This window comes from Ovis aries, chromosome 11 (genome assembly GCF_016772045.2).
Source record: "Ovis aries strain OAR_USU_Benz2616 breed Rambouillet chromosome 11, ARS-UI_Ramb_v3.0, whole genome shotgun sequence".
In the NCBI taxonomy this organism is placed as follows: domain Eukaryota; kingdom Metazoa; phylum Chordata; class Mammalia; order Artiodactyla; family Bovidae; genus Ovis; species Ovis aries.
In genome coordinates this window covers 21,045,605-21,065,653 of record NC_056064.1, presented here as the reverse complement: position 1 = coordinate 21,065,653, position 20,049 = coordinate 21,045,605, and the positions used below count along the sequence as shown (strand labels likewise).

General features: G+C 39.4%; 2 protein-coding genes across 4 annotated transcripts in view; one reads left to right on the top strand and one right to left on the bottom strand.

The window, feature by feature from the left end:
- Positions 1-5,457, bottom strand: part of EFCAB5 (EF-hand calcium binding domain 5) — a 105,377-nt gene extending 99,920 nt beyond the window's left edge. Inside the window, exon 1 of the mRNA XM_042255465.2 lies at positions 5,403-5,457. The gene's annotated coding sequence lies outside the window, so the exon portion shown is untranslated. The remainder of the gene's footprint in view (positions 1-5,402) is intronic.
- SSH2 (slingshot protein phosphatase 2) overlaps positions 5,118-20,049 on the top strand; it is a 243,783-nt gene continuing 228,851 nt past the window's right edge. For all 3 annotated transcript variants that reach the window (XM_042255464.2, XM_042255463.2, XM_012185423.5), the window contains exon 1: positions 5,118-5,421. In XM_042255464.2, coding sequence (XP_042111398.1) covers positions 5,359-5,421 — 63 coding nt within the window. In that variant the 5' untranslated portion in view covers positions 5,118-5,358. The remainder of the gene's footprint in view (positions 5,422-20,049) is intronic.

The window sequence follows — 20,049 nt, the reverse complement described above, 5'->3', positions numbered from 1 at the left end:
TTCAGTCACCCCCTTAACTTCATACCTAGTTAACAATTCTTGTTAAATCACCTGTTCAATTAACTGGTGTGGTTTCTATCTCCTATCTGGACACTATCAAATAAAGTTAGTATAAGATTATTAAAATTTAAGAAAAATTACAACCAGGTAGAGGCAATATGGGCTTCCCTGGTGGCTCAGATGGTAAAGAATCTGCCTGCAATACGGGAGACCAGGGTTCGATCCCAGGGTCGGGAAGATCCCCTGGAGGAGGGCATGGTAATCCACTCCAGTATTCTTGCCTGGAGAATCCCCATGGATGGAAAAGCCTGGCGGGCTACAGTCCATGGGGTGTCAAAGAGTTGGACACAATTGAGCAACCAAATACAGCACAGAGGCAATATATAATTCAATCATACTCCATTCACTCTTAGCTATTATATACGCTATGTGTATATGTTTCTGTCTGTTTTTTTTTGTTTTGGATATTTATTTATTTGGCTTAATTGAAGGTCTTAATTGCAACACATGGGATTTTTCATTGTGGCCTGCAGACTTAGTTGTGGTATGCAGAATCTTTGTTGCTCTGCAGCCTGGCAATATTAGTTCCCTGACCAAGGACTGAACCCAAGTTCCCTGTTTGGCAAGGTGGATTCTTAATCTACTGAACCATCAGGGAAGTCCCGATTTCTACTTGTTTTATTACTTTCTAACTTGTCATTTCAAATGTAAGAGGTTGGATTATTAAGGACGATTTTCCCCTCACATTTTAACAAGCTTAGCTATATAAACTATAGTCTGTTATATGACTTACTTTATTTGGTGTGTGATCAATGAATTACAGATGTACTGTAAGATGGTTATCCATGCAGCCCCAGGAATGGCCTGAAAGGACTGGTGCCTCTATATAATTTACCCCTAGGCAGAAGCAGTTTGACATAAGGATTCTCAAAGAGTAACCCAAAGAATCAGAGTCTGATGATCCATCCTAGTGTGCCCCATGGTCCCATAGGAGGCAAGCACATGGGGGACTTGCTTCATTAAAGCAAGTATCCTCGAATAAAGGAACAAAGCCAGGGAATGTTCTATCTCCAGGACATCACTTTCATAGGCCAGTTGGAGTATATATTGCTGCTCATCACAGACATTGAGCCCTGAAGCTGCTGGAGGAGTGCTTGTTCCAGGCACTCAAGGAGCAGGACTCAGAGCCTAATGTGTGGCCAAGAAAGGCAGGGAAGTCTGTCAGATACTCCTCATGGATTCAGCTCTACATCTCTCTCTTCATTTATATTGAATTCTTCCCTTTGTTTATGGCTGATATGTCCTTTCATTACATCCAAGTTAGCTTCAGAATTATTGCTCTCATAATACAGTCATACTCTGTGAATTGAAGTTTCATCATTATTTTGTAAATTATACTAAATATGAAAAAGTTTGAGTGGATTCTAAATCCAGTCACGTTATCATAAAATATTACCACATTATGTTTTCTGGTGGGAAAAAAGTAAGAGCTATTAATCATATATAATTTATGCTTGTAAATTTTGAATTGTTGTGAAATTATTGAAAATTTATCACCTACTTGTTCTCATCAATATATATAAGATGAATATAAATTCTCATCAAAATGACTACTAAGTGATCACTGTCAAACTGTCTTGTTCAGGAATTAGATGCAATCATTTCGATCATAAAACCCTACATAGAAAATGTTATGTTTATAGAAGCAATCTTGGGTTTTTCATTAAAATTTTGACAAACTTTATTTGGAAGCTTATGCAAACTCAATATTTAATATCATCCTTAATATGTTTGTTATTTTTCACATTATAACTACATTGAGAAAATAACTTTTTTTTCACCAAGCCCCACATTATTGCTTCCAAATCCCCTCTAATTTATCGCAGTGTGCTGAACAAATATCATCATGATTTCTATAGATTTCATGATAAGAGAAAAGGTTGAGAGCCACTCCTTTAAATTTTATTTTTTTAAGATTTATTCATTTGGCTGCACTGGGTCTTACTTGCAGCATGCAGGATCTTCATTGCATCATGCAGGATCTTTCGTTGTGGTGCATGGACTCTCTAGTTGCGGTACATGGGCTCAGTAGTTGCTCCACAGAATGTTATCTTAGTTCTCTGACCAGGGATCCAACCCACACCCCCTGCATTTCAAGGCAGAGTCTGAACCACCGGACCACCAGGGAAGCCCTGTTTTAAACTTAAGATCAGGATTCTTAACCTAGAGCCCCTTAATGGGTTTCAGTGTGTGTGAAATATGTAAGTGCATCTTTCTGGGGAGATGGTTAATAGTTTTCATCAGGTTCTCAAAGCTTAAGAACCAGCTGATCACAGAAATTGCAAAAGCTCTTTTATAATTTCACCCCTGAAGAACGGTAATACAAGTCAAGGGTTAAATGAACTCCAATGGCACAAGGATCCAGATCAGTTCACCATGTGGCTGTACTGGGACTATAGGCAAAGACTGAAAGCCAATATCATAAAGCCTGCATTTGCCCAGACCTTCTCTGTTTTTCTAAAGCACTTTGTACATTTCTAGATTCCTCATATATATATATATATATGTATATATATGTGTATATACATATATAGATGTATGTATTTCCTGTGGGGCCTAGCAGAGGCGACTGAAACAACAGTACCATTAAAGCCTACTGTAATTATTTGATGCATTTTCTACTGCTAACAAGCTGTGAGAGATAGACAGACTTTTGTTTTTAAAACAGTGACTAGTATATGATACACACTATTTTCTCAATTAATGGTGAATGACTCAATGAACATGCGCGAACAACTTCCAAATCTTAGTTTCCTTAAAAAGTAATACACCAGGAAAAGATATTTCTCCTGTCAATAAATTAGCTTTCTATTACAAACCTTATGTGAATTTGGGTACCTTACAATCCTAATTTTGACCAGAATTTTATCACCTCAGTTGTGGTGAATAAAGACATTCTAAACCTACCTACAAATGAGACATATCTTGACCACAAATCTACTTCTCCTAATGTTAAGAAAAGGCATGGAATCATGTATTTTAAAATATTTTTATTACCTTTTTGCTTGATCTATTTTCTACACATACAGTATACTCAGAAAATGCTGACTGCACTTGGAACAAACTTAAGAGAATAACAAAATTATTTTAATTACACATGGGGTTTTATAGTTTATATTGCACTTTACATTTTTTTCTCGAGAACAAGAATCCTGTGAGTTAGAACTCTGTTGAAGAAATAAACTAAAACTTAAAAACTTTAAGCCATTTGCTCAAGGTTTTACAGAGGCCAGGAACTAGAAGCGAGATCTCTAATCGCTAAGGTGTGCTCTTTCCCACTGTAAGATTATTTTGCACTGTAAGATTATCATTGTCCAAAAGAATTTAAGATTGTGTTGCTACATAAAAGCAGATAATCAGTGTTGCTGTCCCTGAGTCAGAAGCACATTACTAAGACCTATTGATTTGAGTAACACTTAAAAAAACATTTTTTATTGAGGGATAATTGCTTTACAGAATTTGAATAACACTTTTTTCTAGAACTATACTTTGGTTAATAAGCCATGTTTCATTTATTTGTGTTCATTCAGCTTTCAGCAATGTAAAATTCTTGCCTAGGCATATAGCTTCCTGTTTGATCTGCTAAGCTTTGGTTCAAAGTTCTTACTTCTGAACTTTGTCTGGTCTTTTCCTGTTTACCAAGTAGCTCTGGGAAAAACACAGTCAGATTGTTTAATCTGTGAACCGTACATCTTTGTTTAATTTTGGCTCGCAGGCACTCTTGACCACCACCAGGGGGCAAAAGCCTACCAGCTGGCTTCTCTGCTGTACATTCAACATAGGACTGTACAGTACAGGGACCCTCAGTGTCTGATTCTTGATGGAACCTCCCTGCTAATTATTTCAACCACAGGGCCCCAGGGAGAGAACAAAGGCTCAGCACAGAGGGCTCCAGTGGCACTTAACCATACAGCGGCCAGAAAGGGCTCAAGGCTGCTCTGCCAATTTACAACAAGCAGTAAGATCCAAGAGAGTTTGAGTGACAAACAAGAGGCGGTGGATTAATAACTGCAAACTCCGGAATGTCTGCGTTTTACAGACATGTTATGTATGGTGGTATTTACCAGCACATCCACTCAAATTAAGAAATAGCTTTGTCAACTCTGTTTCTCTGTGTAATCAATCTATGGTATTTATATGGCGCGATTTCCACCCCCGCCCCCCTTAAATCTTGATTTTTCATTATGTTCTTGGCTTAGGTTCAGCTGATGATTTATCTTTTAGAAAACTATTTCTTTAGAATATTCAATCGACATTTCGCATGTGTCTATGAAATAATGAAATCTAGAGACGAAGAGAAGGAAAACCCCAAAGAGCAAATCCTGTCTAATCAAGAGAATTTCTTCCCAGCAGGAAGCAAGTGGGAGGTAAATAGCAGGTTGGACCCTTGTAACTCCGTGAGCCCAGCTTTCTCGGCTTCCCCCAGGCTCTCTCGGCCTCCCTGCACTTCAGGAATAATGAATGAGCCCTTAGACAGGGGCCAGGGTAACAGGAAGCACGAGGGTACCATGAAGATTCTCGGGTATAAAATTACAAACCCTTCTTTCTTTCAAAAAGTCTCATCATAAAACATGGACTCAGAGCGGAAGGGTGGGAAAGCTAAGAAGAAAGCCCTCGAGAGCCGGGTCAACGGTAAGGTCTCTAGCCCAGAAAGTCCCATCCGCGCTCAGAGGAAGCGTTTGAAACCCCGCGGCGCCCTTTCCCACCCGGAAACTCGTTCGCGTCAGGATTTTCACCTCGGTTTCTTCTCACTGAGGTGGGTTAAGCTGTGCGCCCAACCTCGGGAATAAAAAAAGGTTGTCCTTCAAGAGTGGGGACTCCAGCGACACCCCCTCCCCAGCCGCAGAACCCGCTCCCTAACACACCCCCTCAAACCCCCAGAGCAGCCTAACCCGCGCGATTCCCAGAGCCCGGGGGGAAACCCCGAGAGGGGGCGGCGGCCCGAGGCGCACGCACCCGGCCGCCTTCCGGCAACTCAAGGGTTACGGCCAGGCGGCGGCGCGCGAGGAGGGGAGAGGCGGTTGCTGACAGGTGGCGCCTGCGCACTGGGAGCGCTCATTGTGCCCCGCAGCTGCCGAACTGCCCGCCCGCCAGCCAGCCAGCCGCCCGCTCGGCGCGTCAGTCTGCGAGAGTCCGGTGGTGGGTGCGGAGTCTGCGGCCGTTCGCGCGGCCTCCTCCTCCTCCCTGTTCCCCTCACCCCCACCCCACACCCCTTTGCCCCATCCCGGCTCCGTCACCCTCCCGCCCCCCACACTCGGGACAAGAATGCCCTGCCCGGAACAGCCCAGCAGCGCCTAGATGGCTTTGGTCACGGTCCAGCGGTCGCCTACCCCCAGCACTACCTCCAGCCCCTGCGCCTCGGTGAGTCCCCTCCCGGCAGCCGCTCCGCTCGCTTCTGTCACTGCGGCTCCGCTTTGCCTCAGCGGGTCCCGCCGAGCGCCACTGCGCACGCGCCGCGCCGCTTCCCAGGCCTTGGCACCCGGCTGCCGCGAACCCCCCACACGCCCCCATCTTAAAGACGAGCCGCAGGAACTACCGGACGTTGATGTGTGCCTCCGTCACTCTGAGCACCTAGCGCCTCACCATCCTCGCCCCGAAGCCCCCTGTGGCATGCTTTCCTCTGGCTTGAGCACTTCCTTTCGGGAATGAGTCATTCTTGCTTTTCACCCTCCCCCTTCCTTTTACCCTCTGTTGCTCTGCTGCAGGGAGAGGACCCCGGGACTCCTGCCATGCCCCTTACCCACACCCACATCCCCTTACCCGCACCCATTTCAGGGACCCGTTCCGTCTTCACCCACCGCCCGCCCTTCGGGCTCTCCGGGCGTCTGCCTTCCCCCTGGTCACTTGCTGTCTTTCTTGTGTCCTGTCCATTGGGCTTCATTGGACGGCTGAACGGTAGTTACTCCTAGGTTTCTCGCCATCTCCCCTCCCCCAGAGGGTGGCGGGAGTCTCTGCTCCTTGGACCTCTCACCTTTCCTCGACGAGGTCCTGAAGCATCTGGCGCTGCTTGATGACCAGTGCCAATTCATTTACATCTCACAGACATGTATGCATCGCACTCATTGCTCATGATCGTTCTTGTTCTCGAGTCGTGTTTGTATGGCTCGTTACTTCAGATGCCAGTGCCAGTGAAGCGTGCTTCCAGAAGGAAAATACCCAGTAACCAGCCTTTTCCTGCTGGGCCCTTCTTTGCCTTCGCCCCACCCCCACTTCTTTACGCTCCATTCTTTTAGGCTTTTTTTTTTTTTTCTGGAAATATTTGTTTTTTAAAATGAAATATTGCACCAGTGGGGCGAAATGGGATCTTTTAAAAAAAATCCAGATGTTTTAGAGGGAAATAGATGGAATGAATATATGAGGAATTAGAAAAACCGTTTGGAACTTCCTACAGAATTGTAGTTTTAAAAACTAGGTTGGTGGGTTTAGTAGTTTCAGCTTGCAAACACGTATTCAATATACACAGAAACACCTTCCACTGTAAAAATTTGGGTTACTCTTAATTTATATATTAACTGAGGTGTGTGCTTTGACATCTTGAAAACATGCTGGTTTGTGATTTCAACATAGTTTCCTGAATTTCAAAATTTTGCTGTGTAGTGTGTGGTGGTTTCCTTTTTTTCCCCCCTGAGCCAGCTTTTGCACTCTGTGTGACTAAATTGGCAGCTATATCCTAATTCTAGAAGCGATTATACTTCAGAGGTTACCTTACCTTGTGTTGTTTCCAGAAGAACTAGCTGGGATCCTTGGATAGAAGCTCAGGGAGGCAGACTTTCATGCTAAGGAAGAACTTTGTAACAGTGGGGTGGACTGCCTTGCAAAATAGTGAGTGCTCATTGTAGAAAAGTTCAAATAAAAGGCTGGAGGTCCTTTGGCCTAGGAGATGGTGTAAGGGCTCTTTCTAATTCTTAAGATTATATGATTTTAGAATAACTGCACTTGAAAGCTCGTAAAATATTTAAGGGTCTTCTGAAGACAAATATCATAAGGTTGGAAATTTAATATACGTTATTCTTATATGTGGTACTTGATACTAGTTTTTGGAAAGTTATTAACATACCATCAGACCATCTTAATTCACTCTTCTTGTAAACCTTTTGAGGATAGTGGTTACCAGGCCTGATTTTGGCTGAGAGAGCAACTGAAGGTTAGTTGAGTTGAGCAAGTAAACCAGAAACCAGAATTATATTGACAAGGTTTTCCTTGGGCATTGTTGAAAACAATTGATGCTGTAATAATAATATATGTATATCATGTTATTATACTTATTTTCTTGAGGTGAATGATTAGTATACAGTAATACCATATCTATTTGATATAACTTTGTTAGCCAACACTTGCTTATTTTAGAATCCTGAGGTATGTTAATAGGCACTTTGATATAGGTAATTAAATTGATCATGGGTAAGCTCAGTTATTGAGCTAAATGACTGATACATCTACTTGCTATAGTAGCCTGATTATTTCATTTTATATGTGACCCTGGGAGAAAAGGAATCCTGGTACTGGGGTGTGTGTGTGTGTGTGTGTGTGTGTGTGTGTGTGTGTGTGTGTGTGTGTGTGTGTGTGTGTGTGTGTGTGTGTGTGAAACAGTCGGTGTTGTCAGCGTAACTATGAGCCGTTACCTTTCCCTTTAAGTTGTCTTCCTATTCCACTTCACCCAGAGCTTTTTTAGCTGAGTTTTGTCATGGTCCTTGTGTTCCAGTATTCGACTGCTGTCTGATTTGGATGTATTTGCTGTTGTGTCTCTTGCTGCATGGAAAAGTTGAGTTGTTTGTTTTAAGAGAGAGCAGAAACAATCTACAGAACCATGAAAGGAGAGATTTAATTTTGTGAGGCTGGAGATTTAGATGTTATCATTTTAAGCATTCTGTTACAGTGTTTCATTATAGGAGGTAAGACATTTTAATACTGTCAGCTCTTCAGTGTTTTTTCTTTAGGGATTAAACAAATCTATTGATCATCTACTGGGTGTGAATGACTATTATAGTAGTAAGATGTGTAAGATATTAACTCTGTCCTTCAGGGTCATGTAATCTTGGCAGGGAGGGGGAGAAGGAAGACATAGGGACTAGAGGAGGGGCAAGAATGAGATGAGAGAGTAGAAAAGGAGTGTGAAGGGAATGATACTGAATGTATATCAACAGCCAGTTTGTAAATGGCCATAAGTATTGTATGGATTCAAATTAAGATAAATTCACTAGTGGCAATAGTAGTGAAACCAATATCTAACATGTAACTACCTTACATGGATTATTTACTCTTCACAGCATGCTCAAGGGAAATTTCTTTTATCCGCATCTTACTGATGAAACTGAGGCAAAGAGCTATTAAGGATTGTACCCAGTGACACTCAGCTCTTGAAGATGTAATTCAAACCCAGATGTGTCTAACTTTAGAATCTTCCATCTTTTTCCTTCTTGAGAATCAAAGAGAAGTGTAACATAGTTAGGTGACTCTCGAACTAGGTCTTGAAGGGGAGGTTGAATGTTTATAGACTGAGATAGAAGCTGGGGAGTAGAAAGTGTTCCAGGTGGAGAGAAGCTGTATACACCAAGACTTAGAGACAGAAACATACAAGGCATATCTGAGGAGATTTAAGTAGACCAGTTTGAGGAAGGATTTGTTTGGAAGAGTGGTAATAGATAAAGCTGAGGAGGCAGCTACGGCTGCAAAGGGACTGCTGAGCTTAGGAATTTGAACTTGACAGAGATGGTAATAGAGAGTCCTTAGAGGTTTTGAGCAAATATGATCACAGTAGTGTTTTAAGAAAACTGATCCACCAGCTTTGGGCCAGGGGAGTGGAGAGAGGGAGAAAAGGCATGAGTAGAGCTTGTTAGAGGCTGTTACGGTGGCCTGGGTGTGAATAGTAAAGGCTTGAACTGGGAATGGGAAAGAGAAGGACAAGTGCAAGGGACGGAAGAAAAGACACGCAGAACCTGAGGCTTATTGGATATAGGGGAGGAGGGATCAGAGATGTCAAGTCTTGGAATATATTGTTCTTCCCAGATAACAGATGTTTTTAATTAATTGAAACAATTTAAGAATGATCTCTTACCTTCTATCTTTCTGGTATGAATTTTCTGAACAGATATCTATATTGACCCAGGGTTATATAAATACAGTGAAATACCATAAAAATCTTTTGCTTTTGTATAGTGCTCTATACTTTTCAGAGTGTTTTGTGTTCATGGTCTGATTTAATTCTAGAATAGCCTCAGAAGTTACACAGGACAGATATCAACGTTAAAAGGCTTACCGAAGATGACAGAACTGGTTGGATAAGATCTAGCACTAGAACCAAGTTCCATGGCTCCTGGTTCATATCTCTTTCCATGGTGTGGTAAGACAAACAGCATGTTGGTTTCTGGTCCTGAGAACTTGACTGCCAGTAAAGGAATCAAGACTTGAGATGCAATTAAGAACTCACACTGTCTTTTGAGTTCATTTATATATTGTCTGGTTTGACTGTCTAGAACAGAATCACCTAAGTCTGTACAAATCATTTTGTGGTGATACCCTTTTTTGAAGCCTATTATCTCTTGGTTTACACAGAAATCTTATAAACTTGAATATTTAGTTTCCATACTCCTAGAAGATTACCAGCAGCAAAATATGAATGGAAAAGGTCAGGTGCTGCTAAAGGCAGGCTCCTTATAGTTCTGGGAAATGGTAGTTGATGTTTTTACAGCAAGGGCTGAGGAATAAAACCTATAAATAGCTGACCCAAAGAAAAAATTTAGCAGTTAGGGACTACTTTATGTAAGGACAAGTATATTCCTCTAAGAACCAGTACTCCTTTAGAGCAGCTATTATATAGTTATAACGATGACTCCAAATCTTTATAAGAAAGCTTAATCTTGTTTTGTCTTGGTTTAAGCAGTCAGGATTGAGTGAAGTGTATTTGTAGATAAAGACCCATCCAAGTTTCACTGAAGTCTTGATGTTTAAGATGCATGCTTTAATTGGGAAATTCATTTATCTATATATATACAAATGGGGATGTGGGATATGTAGATATTATTAAATGATATATATTCACATATGACCACACCTCTCTCCCTAGGCAGAGAAAATAAAGCCATAAAATATGAGATTGACTTACATAAAATAAAAGTGATGCTTTTTAATTTTTCAAAGACGGTTTTAGAAATTTTCTTAACCTATAGAAATAATACAGGCCAATTGTAGGAAATCTGGAAAATATGGAAAAGCACAGAAAAGAGAACGAAAGATAAGTGGCATACAGCTGAGCGTGTATTTTTATATAACTGAAGTGTTGCTGTATGTATAATGCTGTATGCTTTTTTAAAAAGTTTTATATATATCATAGGTGTATGCCAAATCACTTAAATGGCTGCATTGAGTAGTTATAACTCATTCTAACCTTTCCATTATTGATGAATATTTAGGTTTTTTCCAACTTTTAAATTACATTGCAGTGACCATCATTGTGCATAAATATTTGACAGCATTCTGGAACATTTATTAAGATTTCAAGAAATACAGTTATAGGATCTCAGAGTAAACAATTTTATGATTCCTGTTGCATATTTATACTTTCTAGGAAGGTTGTTTCCAATTAACATTTACTCCAACCAACATAGTATAAGAATGCTCATTTCTCCTAGCTTTATTAACACTGCATATTCTCATTTTATTGTTAATCATTAATAATTTTTGAGGATAAACAGTAGTACCTAGTTGGCTTGATACATATTTTATTATTAGACAAGTTGAATATTTTTGAGATGTTTATTAGGCATTTCTGTTATCTTTCTTTAGAAAGATAGCTTTATTGAAGTATAGTCTACAAGCCCTAAAATAAACCTATTGTAATAAGTGTACAATTCAGTGATTTTTAGTAAACTTCAGGAGTTATTCAGCTACAGTCCTGTATTTCCATTTTATGAACTGTGCATCCTTTTCAACCTGTATATGCTCTTGGTACATTATGAATATTAACCCTGTATTTATTAAAACGGTTTGATTTTTTGGTGTTTGTATTGCCTTTAGAATAAAGTCTACACTCCAGAGTTTTGCTCGCAAGACTTTTAATAAGACAACCTTGCTTACCTTTTCAGCCTTGTCTCTTCCCAAGTCCCTGCCTTGCACACTGCTCAGTCAAGCTGACCTGCCATGCTCCCTTGGATCTCTAGGCTTTTGCACATGCTGTTCCCTTTACCTGGAACGTCTTCCCTTCATCTGTTTACCTGACTAATTCCTACTCATCCTTCAGGTCTCAGCTTAAATGTCACTTCTGGGAAGCTTCCCTGACTCCACTCCCAGACTATGGTAGGTGCTCCTTCTTCGTGCACCATAGCACCCTGTACTTACCCATCGTGGCTCTTATCTCTATTGTTCTTGACCGTTTGATTGCTTACCTCCCTAACTCACCTTTCAGCCAGAGACTTGGTTTATTGATATATTTTTGTATCACCAGGGTCAAAAATATTGGACTATGGATCAATGGATGGGTTGATGGATATAGTCATAGTTAGCAATTTTTTCCATTGTTTTTAAGCATTATTTTGTTTCCAGAAGCCCCCAAAATATGACTACCCTTAAGATTTTTGATACATATTGCTGTTTTAGGTTGAATCAAGCTTTGTTGACAAGCTGTGTATAAAAATGTCTGCTTCATTGTACCCTTATCAATCCTGAATGTTGTCATCATTCTTTTTAAAATCATAATAGCTGTTGTTTATTGAACATTTACTGTGTACCAAACACTGTGCTAAATACCTTACATGCATTATATTGTTTTATATTGTTTAATTTTTTCTGGCTGCACCGTGCAGCATGTGGAATCTTAATTCCCCAATGACGGATCAAACCTATACCCTCTGCATTGGAAGGTGGAGTCTAAACCATTGGACCACTGAAGAAGTCCCCAGTTGTTTAATTTTTACATCACTCCTGTGGTGTAGATATTATTATTATCTCTAATTTACAAAGAAAATTGAATCTCAAGGCAGTAAAATGAGTAAAGTAGAATCTTGCCAGCGGTTATAGTTCTGGTGTCTGACCCAGAACTCTCTTCACCACTAGTATTTTGTTGTTTTAAGTTACCTTTTTAAAAAAAAATCAGAACTTAAACATTTTTCAAATAACTTACTGTTATTTGTTTTATAGTCTCTGTTTAAGTCAGTCATGTGATTAGCCAAGCTTTCTTTGTGGATAATTATGTTTGCCATATTGATTTGTAAATATTTTTCTTATGCTTATAACAATCTTTTTTGTTATATTGCATATTTTGCATTAGTTTTCATTTGCCATTTTGTTTTTTATTCATTTTGATATACAGACATTAAAACATCTTAATACTGTCATTTCAAAGTCTTTGTGTGTTTCCTACTTTGTTCAATTTTCCATCGATAGAACAGAGAAATATTCACTAGTGTTTTAAGTTGTTTTGTAGATTATGTTTATATTCAGTTTTACTGCATAATGTGAATACTAAATTAATTCTACTTCTGAGAAACACCGCATTAAGAGTACAAGCTAGAGTGTGTTCCAGTGAAGTTCCATTGCTCGTCCCACAGGAGCTTGCTTATTATTTAGTATTCATTAAGTTGCATGGACAGAAAATAAACAAACTAGCTTAGATTTTAAAATTTGACTGGTTTGAAGGAAGAACAGGCCTTTGGTACTTAAAAGGTGTCTTCAGGTCTCTCGTTCTTTCTCAGTGGCTTTAAGTGAGAGGGAGCAGATTCTAGATTATGTCCATCCTGAAAAAGGCACCATGCAGAGCCCACACTGCCATCCCATCCTGGTTCCAGCTGCTTAGCACTCTGCAGTTTTTCCATTAAATGCCTGCTGTCATGTTGGCTACATGGTGCCTAGCCCATAGTAAGCATTTCCATGTTCATATTTTTCATTTATTTGTTCACGCATTCAAGAAACCTAGCAGTAGTAGGGAAACTACTTAAAAACAAACAAACAAACAACCTCTATGTCTATTGACAAGACTACCCAATTTGAAATATGCCAGAAGTCCTGTGTACCTGAGAGGAGAGACCTTAAGGAGTCTTGTTAATCAGCAAGTAGGTAATGAGTGCTGTTTGGTGCAGGTAATGCCATCCATTCTCTTCCTCTGGTTTTCAGCACTGAATCCTTTTCAGATACGCTTACAAACTGCCCTGCATTTTCTTGTGTAGCTGAGCAGCACAGCTGCTGTGCACAGTGCCCCTCATTTTCCTGTTTGTCAGGAGAAAGTCAGGTGAGGTGATCTTGGCTCCAAAATGTAGTGAAAGCTCCCATGATTCCCTAGATTTCCTGAGAGCGAAATAATTTCACTTACTTAGTGGGAGAGGCTATGCTTAGAAAGAAGACAGAAGTAATCTACTGTGTTACAGCCTAATTTTTTTCTTGAAGCTGCTTGTTTTTTTTTTTTTTTTAAGATAATTTAGTACCTTTTTGTACCCTGTGCTATACTTGATTCTGAAGGTATCTATTTATCTGCTCATTTGTGCCAGGATTGGGGCTCCAGCAGCCAGTTAGTCCCTGGCCTCAGGAAGCTTAGAGTACATTAAATAAGTAATTATATTACAGTGTAGTAATCATAATTGATGTGTAAGCCTTGAGGAAGACAAAGAAGGCCAGCAAGGACTTCTGAGTCCTTGCCTTAGAATTTATAGGTCTAGTAGGGAAGGCAGCTATAAGCTAAGCATGAATTAAAACAAAACAAAGCCCTAGGATGGTGAGTGGAATAGGAGAAGCACAAACCAAGTGTGAGCATGGATGGGAAGGAGATGTCAGTTTTCCATGAGATACTGGACAGAGAATGTTTAATGGATTAATTGGAAAAGTTGGAGGAGCAAAAGATTTTTGGAGCTAAGAAAATGAAAGATATGTTTATTACTTCCAAATATTAAGTATTAATCTTTTTCAGTTCCATTCACAATTAGAAGTCAGTTTCTCCACAGGGTGATTATGGTACAATTTGTTGTCTAAGGCATGGTAGCCAGACACAGAAGCTTCTGTCTTTGCAGAGTGTGTGTTTGTAGGCACTACCTTGTCCCTCTCCCTGCTGTGTACTTTCCCCCACTTGAAAACAACAGCAACCTCTTTTTTTAATGCTTCATGCATGTGAATGTATGAAATTATATTCATTGAACTTTAAGGGAAGACATTCTGTGCAAGTTAATCATTAGAGCAATGATTCTCCAATTGTTGCTTCAGACACTTTTATAGAAAGAGCAACAATTTGGAAGAGCCCCTTTTTTCCACAATTACTTAGCACGTCTCAGGTGAGAATTAAAATAAACCACAGGTTAGCAACTCATAACACATTATCTTAATCTATTAGGGAAGCTCACTGATTCTTTGAGGTTTAAGAAAGTGATTGTGGTTTAGAATAAAAATAGTATCTGCCAATGATTATGATGTAAATCACATGGGAGTAGGGAATCCCTGAATATATTTTCATTTCTCCCTTCTTAGGCCTTCAGAAATGCCTGTAGCAACATGAAGCAGTTTAGCACAGTGGTTAAGAGTGTAAGGTCTGGAAAGAGCCTGCCTGAATCTGAACCCCACCTTTAGAACGTACTAGACTTACACAAGTCCCTTAACAGTTCTGTGCTTTAGTTTGCCCATCTGTGCAGGGATAATATAGTACTTCTTGCACAGAAATAAGAATTAGAGTGCCTTAGCATCATGCCTGGCACCAAATATGCATGTACTCATGAAATATTAGTCAGTTTTATAATGATGGTAATTTAGAGTTGCTATTTGGTTGTTAAGCAATTTTTCATTATAACACAAGTTTGGTGGGTAGGATATTTGTTTTATGACAATATAATTCACATGAACAGCCTATTTCAAGGACTAGTTTCTCTTTTGTATATTTTTTATTCAATAATAGCTACATTTTAAACATTAGGGCATCTTAGCTCTAGTTGCCAATCTCTGTGACAGAGTATGTTGTGTATGATTTTGTAATGACCCTGGAGCACCATAAAGAATGATTAATGCAACTACAGTCTTTAAAGATCTTTTCCCTTTGGGAACTTATCAATTTTTCTAGGCTGTGCTTAGCAGCATATTAATCTATTGGATATTTTGCTCTATGGTAGCACAGATCTTTGTAAGCCGTCACCTTAGTTTGTATCATAGGCTGTATGTGCTGGTGCTTTTAATGATTGAGGTTATGAATCATGTGGCAAAACAGAACAGAAATTGATGGATTTTTTTTAAAATATGGAGAATCTGAGGACACTGAGTGTGTTTAAAGGTGTTTATGGATTTAAATATATCTTTGTACGTGGAAATAATGCTTTCCAATGAATTGATGCTTTCGAATTGTGGTGCTGGAGAAGACTTTTGAGAGTCCCTTGGACTGCAAGGAGATCAAACCAGTCAATCCTAAAGGAAATCAGCCCTGAATATTCATTGGACAGACTGATGCTGAAGCTGAAGCTCCAGTACTTTGGCCACCTGATGCAAAGAGCTGACTCATTGGAAAAGACCCTGATGCTGGAAGGAATTGAGGACAGGATGAGAAGTGGGCAACAGAGGATGAGATGGTTGGATAGCATCACTGACCACAATGGACATGAGTTTGAGCAAACTCTGGGAGATGGTAGATGACAGGGAAGCCTGGCATGCTACAGTGCATGGGATTACAAAGAGTCGGACATGACTTAGCAACTGAACAACACAACGACAAGGAAATAATAGTTGAGAAGAATGATCTGTCTAATCCGGCTATATAAGGAGTTGGCAGTAGAAATTGAATGCAACTTTTTGAAGACGTACTTCCAAAGCAACTGGATAAACTCACATATGATATAACAGAGAGCTTTGGTTCAGACTTTGGTTGCATTTAGATTACAGTTTTTATTATTGAACCTTGTCAGAAAATAGAGACAACCTATTTCTTCCTTGAGAGAGTGCTGAAAAGGATTGCCTTAAGATTTCTATGAGCACAATATTTTGATTTGTCTTTTTGATCTGTCTTCTACAAGCTGCAACTTTCTCAACTCTTGAGCACTCTTATGCTGATTCTGTGGTTTCCAATTAAACTTCAAAGGAAACTGTACAGGAATTCCTGTAAAGGAATTTTGGTTAGGCAAGGTGTGGCTGAAAAACCCAGGAACTCCTTCAATTGCCTACAAAACATTCTTGCAGGATACAGAATCTTAAAGATGAAATATAAGGCTCTTAGGAGAAAGAAAGTATTCTTAGGAGATTTCCATTTAAGCACCATTTTTGTGAGATTTTAATCTATAATAATTTCTTATTCTTAAAAAAATGAGAAAATTTCATTGAACAAAACTGAGTAAAATCTTACTGTGTTCTTAAAATTGTCTTACAGAAGAATATAATTGTGGCACAAAATGAAGAAGTTTAAAGGTCCAAGGATGATTTTTTTAAAACTTAAAAAAAAGTTTTATTATTTAGTTTGGCTGTGCTGGGTCTTCCTTGCTGCATGGGCTTGTCTCTAGTTGCGGCGAGTGGGAACTGCCCTCTAGTTGCCATGCACAGGCTTCTCATTGTGGTGGCTTCTCTTGCTATGGAGCGGGGGCTCTAGAGTGCACAGGCTTCAGTAGTTGGGGCTCTCGGGCTCTATAACACAGGCTCAGTAGCTGTGGCAGCAAACCTAACTGCCCCGTGGGATCTTCCTGGACCAAGTATCCAACCTGTGTCCCCTGCTTTGGCGGGTGGATTCTTTACTGCTGGACCACTAGGGAAGGCCCCAAGGATGATTTGAACCTCTGTGTTTCATGAGCTTGTTTAGAATACCAATATATGGCAGTTAGAACAGTTGCTCACGAAATTAGTCTTTGGTTTGTTTCCAGCTGTCTTTTCAGGTGATTCATGGTACTTAGAGGAAAATAGTGTTTTAACAGGGCCCAGGCTTACATTTTTTTTTCCCCATAGATGTTTTTTTCTCTTTATTGAATGAGATTCCTTTGCAGACATTTATTAAGGCCCTAAGGTGCACATTTAAGCTTCTAGTACTGGGATTTCTTTGGAGGGAATGATGCTGAAGCTGAAACGCCAGTACTTTGGCCACCTTGTGCGAAGAGTTGACTCATTGGAAAAGACTAATGCTGGGAGGGTTTGGGGGCAGGAGGAGAAGGGGATGACAGAGGATGAGATGGCTGGATGGCATCACTGACTCGATGGATGTGAGTCTGGGTGAACTCCGGGGGATGGTGATGGACGGGGAGGCCTGGCATGCCATGATTCATGGGGTCGCAAAGAGTCGGACACGACTGAGCGACTGAACTGAACTGACAATGTATTCTTTTTAAAAACAAGTTACCTTGACTTGAACATGTGATCTAGAAAATTGGATGATTGAAGTTCTGTGTTTTACTTTTTCTTCTTTCTGCTGATACACTGAAATCCCCTCTTTGATTTTGTACTTTTGAATTTTGTATTCTATTTGTGGCTCACATTTCTGAAATAACCATGATAGTGATTCTCTAATTAGAAATAACTTTTCTGCAATGGTTGTCTGGACTCTAGAGTGAAACCTTATAGTGTAGAAGAATTAGATCACTTGTCCTAAATTCAAGGACAAGGAGCAAAATTATTGAAATGGATAATTGCCTTTGGAAAATATTTGAATATACAAGTGTTATTTGAAAATATATGGGTCAATAGCTGAGAAAATGCCTTATAATTATATCCTGACCCCTCCCTAAAATTAGATGATTCTCTTTTCTCATTTTGCTTTTTGCATACTTCACTTGATTTTTTATTGACTTTCTGAAATACCATTCTGGAAATTGAGAGCAGAATTTCTTCAAGATCAGCAACCAACGTGACACTGATATTGAAATGATTTTCTCTTAATGCTGCTACTTTCTTGATTATATTTCTCTGAAGAAGTATTTTGTACACTGATCCTCTGTATATTTTTCTTCCCTGCCAAATCCAGACCCCAAAAAACAGTTTCCCTCTCTAATTTAATAATGATTTTATGTCTAACATTCTTGTTCTTAAGGGAATAGGCTATAGTATAGCATAGTGGTTAAATGGACTTTTTTAGGTTCTAGAGCCAGATTCTGGAGTTAAAAATCCCAGCTTTCCCACTTGTTAGGTGTGGACCTTGGGAAAATCACCTTTCTGAGCTTTGATTTCCTTATCTCAAAGAATTATTGTTGGGTTTCATGAAATAACTAAATGAATGTTTAACACAGTGTCTAGAACTATAGCATAGTGAGTGGTCAGTAACAGCTAGTGATTACTAATGTTAAGTAGATTTAATTCTTTGCTCTTTGCACAGAATTCCTTAGCAGTATTTAATTTTTAAAGATTAAGATTATATGATTTGGAAGCTTTGCTTCTAAGGCAAATTTATTATAGATGATGTATTTGTGTCTTCACTGAATTGTGTCAAATATGTATTACTTTCAGATGTATCATTTTATGACAAGTTGTATGCCCTGGATTGAAATTGACACAAGTATCTTTGTAATGGTAATGAATATGTAATGATGTACATTTGAAGATAGAGAAAACTGTTTGTGGTGGTCTACAATTACCATTAAAGCTATCTAAATTCTTTTTGGGTAAAGACACAGTGAACTTTTGCACTAAGTATATGAGTCCATTGCTCACTGAGCCACACGTGAGTGATGTTTAAAGTAATTCAGCCTTTCATTTATGTTTTTGTCTGAAGAATTGACAAGAAATGGTCTTTTGGCAGTTGAGATAAATATCATGTCTTGAAACGGCTTCTCATGAAAGGTTCCATTATTTAGCTATCCTAAATGACAGTCTTTTTGAAATGTCCCACAACATCATCCCTCACCTGTGGCATTTGAGGTTTTTGTAAAATTCTATCTTAACAGGTTTGGATATCAGAATCCTAACCCTTTTACCAGTAATGTGCAGTGGTTGTGCAAGCTCACATCCCTGTTAAGATTACTGAATCACAACCAGTCTCTTGTTTGGGGGTTTTGGTTACAGTGATTTTTGTATTTCTTTACTACTTCTATGAAACAAATCCAGGATGTTTCTTGGACCTTTGATTACTATTGAAATCTTGGAGTTTATTCATAAATGTTGTTTCCTAGGGTTTCACAAAGTTCCAAAACTAGAAAATTAACTATCCTAATTCCTGTTAAATCATTTCCAGAGTTTGGTTCTAAGGGATAAAGTTCAAAATAACTCAACTTTTGGGCAGTTTCAAAAGAGTTTTTGCTGTAGTAAAAACTATACTATGCCTTTAGTAGAAATTGATGGGAGGTTTTCTGAGCTGTTAGACATTCAGGTGGTCACATGGATTCTAGGCTAGACATGCTGAGAGATATAATTACAGAAGGTCACACATTTAAATGTGGTGGGATCAGGCAGGTGACTGAAATTAATGAAGCTGACTAAATGGGGCTTGCGGTAAGCTGGAGACCTTAAGCTCTCTTGTCAGAGGCTACCAATTGTGACCAAGTGAGAATTCAGACCCAGTGTTGAGGGAAAAGTCTTCTGTTTCAAGAAACACTAGTAATGCAGACTGTCATGTGAAATCTCTTGATTTTTAAATGTTGGCAACCAGATTGTCTGGGAGAGAGTGGTTAAAGCATCCGCCTGCAATGCGGGAGACCCACGTTCGATCCCTGGGTTGGGAAGATCCCCTGGAGAAGGAAATGGCAACCCACTCCAGTATTCTTGGCTGGAGAATCCCATGGACGGAGGAGCCTGGTGGGCTATAGTTCACGGGGTCGCAAAGAGTCAGACGTGACTGAGTGACTTCACTTCACAACAAAAGACCAAGTTTAAACCATAGGAATATTTTTGGTTTGTCTAGCAGGAAATCCAAAGATATATAGTTGAGGACTAACTCACTCAGCAGCTTAACAATACCATAAGGATCCAAGTTCTTTACATCTTTCTGTTCTGTCATTAATAGTATGTTGGAGTCCCATTTTTATAATTGTCTTCGCCTAAAGAATGTATGTTGTAGCTCCTGGCAGTACATCCATGTTTGATTCAAGAAGTGAAAGATACAGTAATTCAAGAAGTGAAAGATACAGAGCC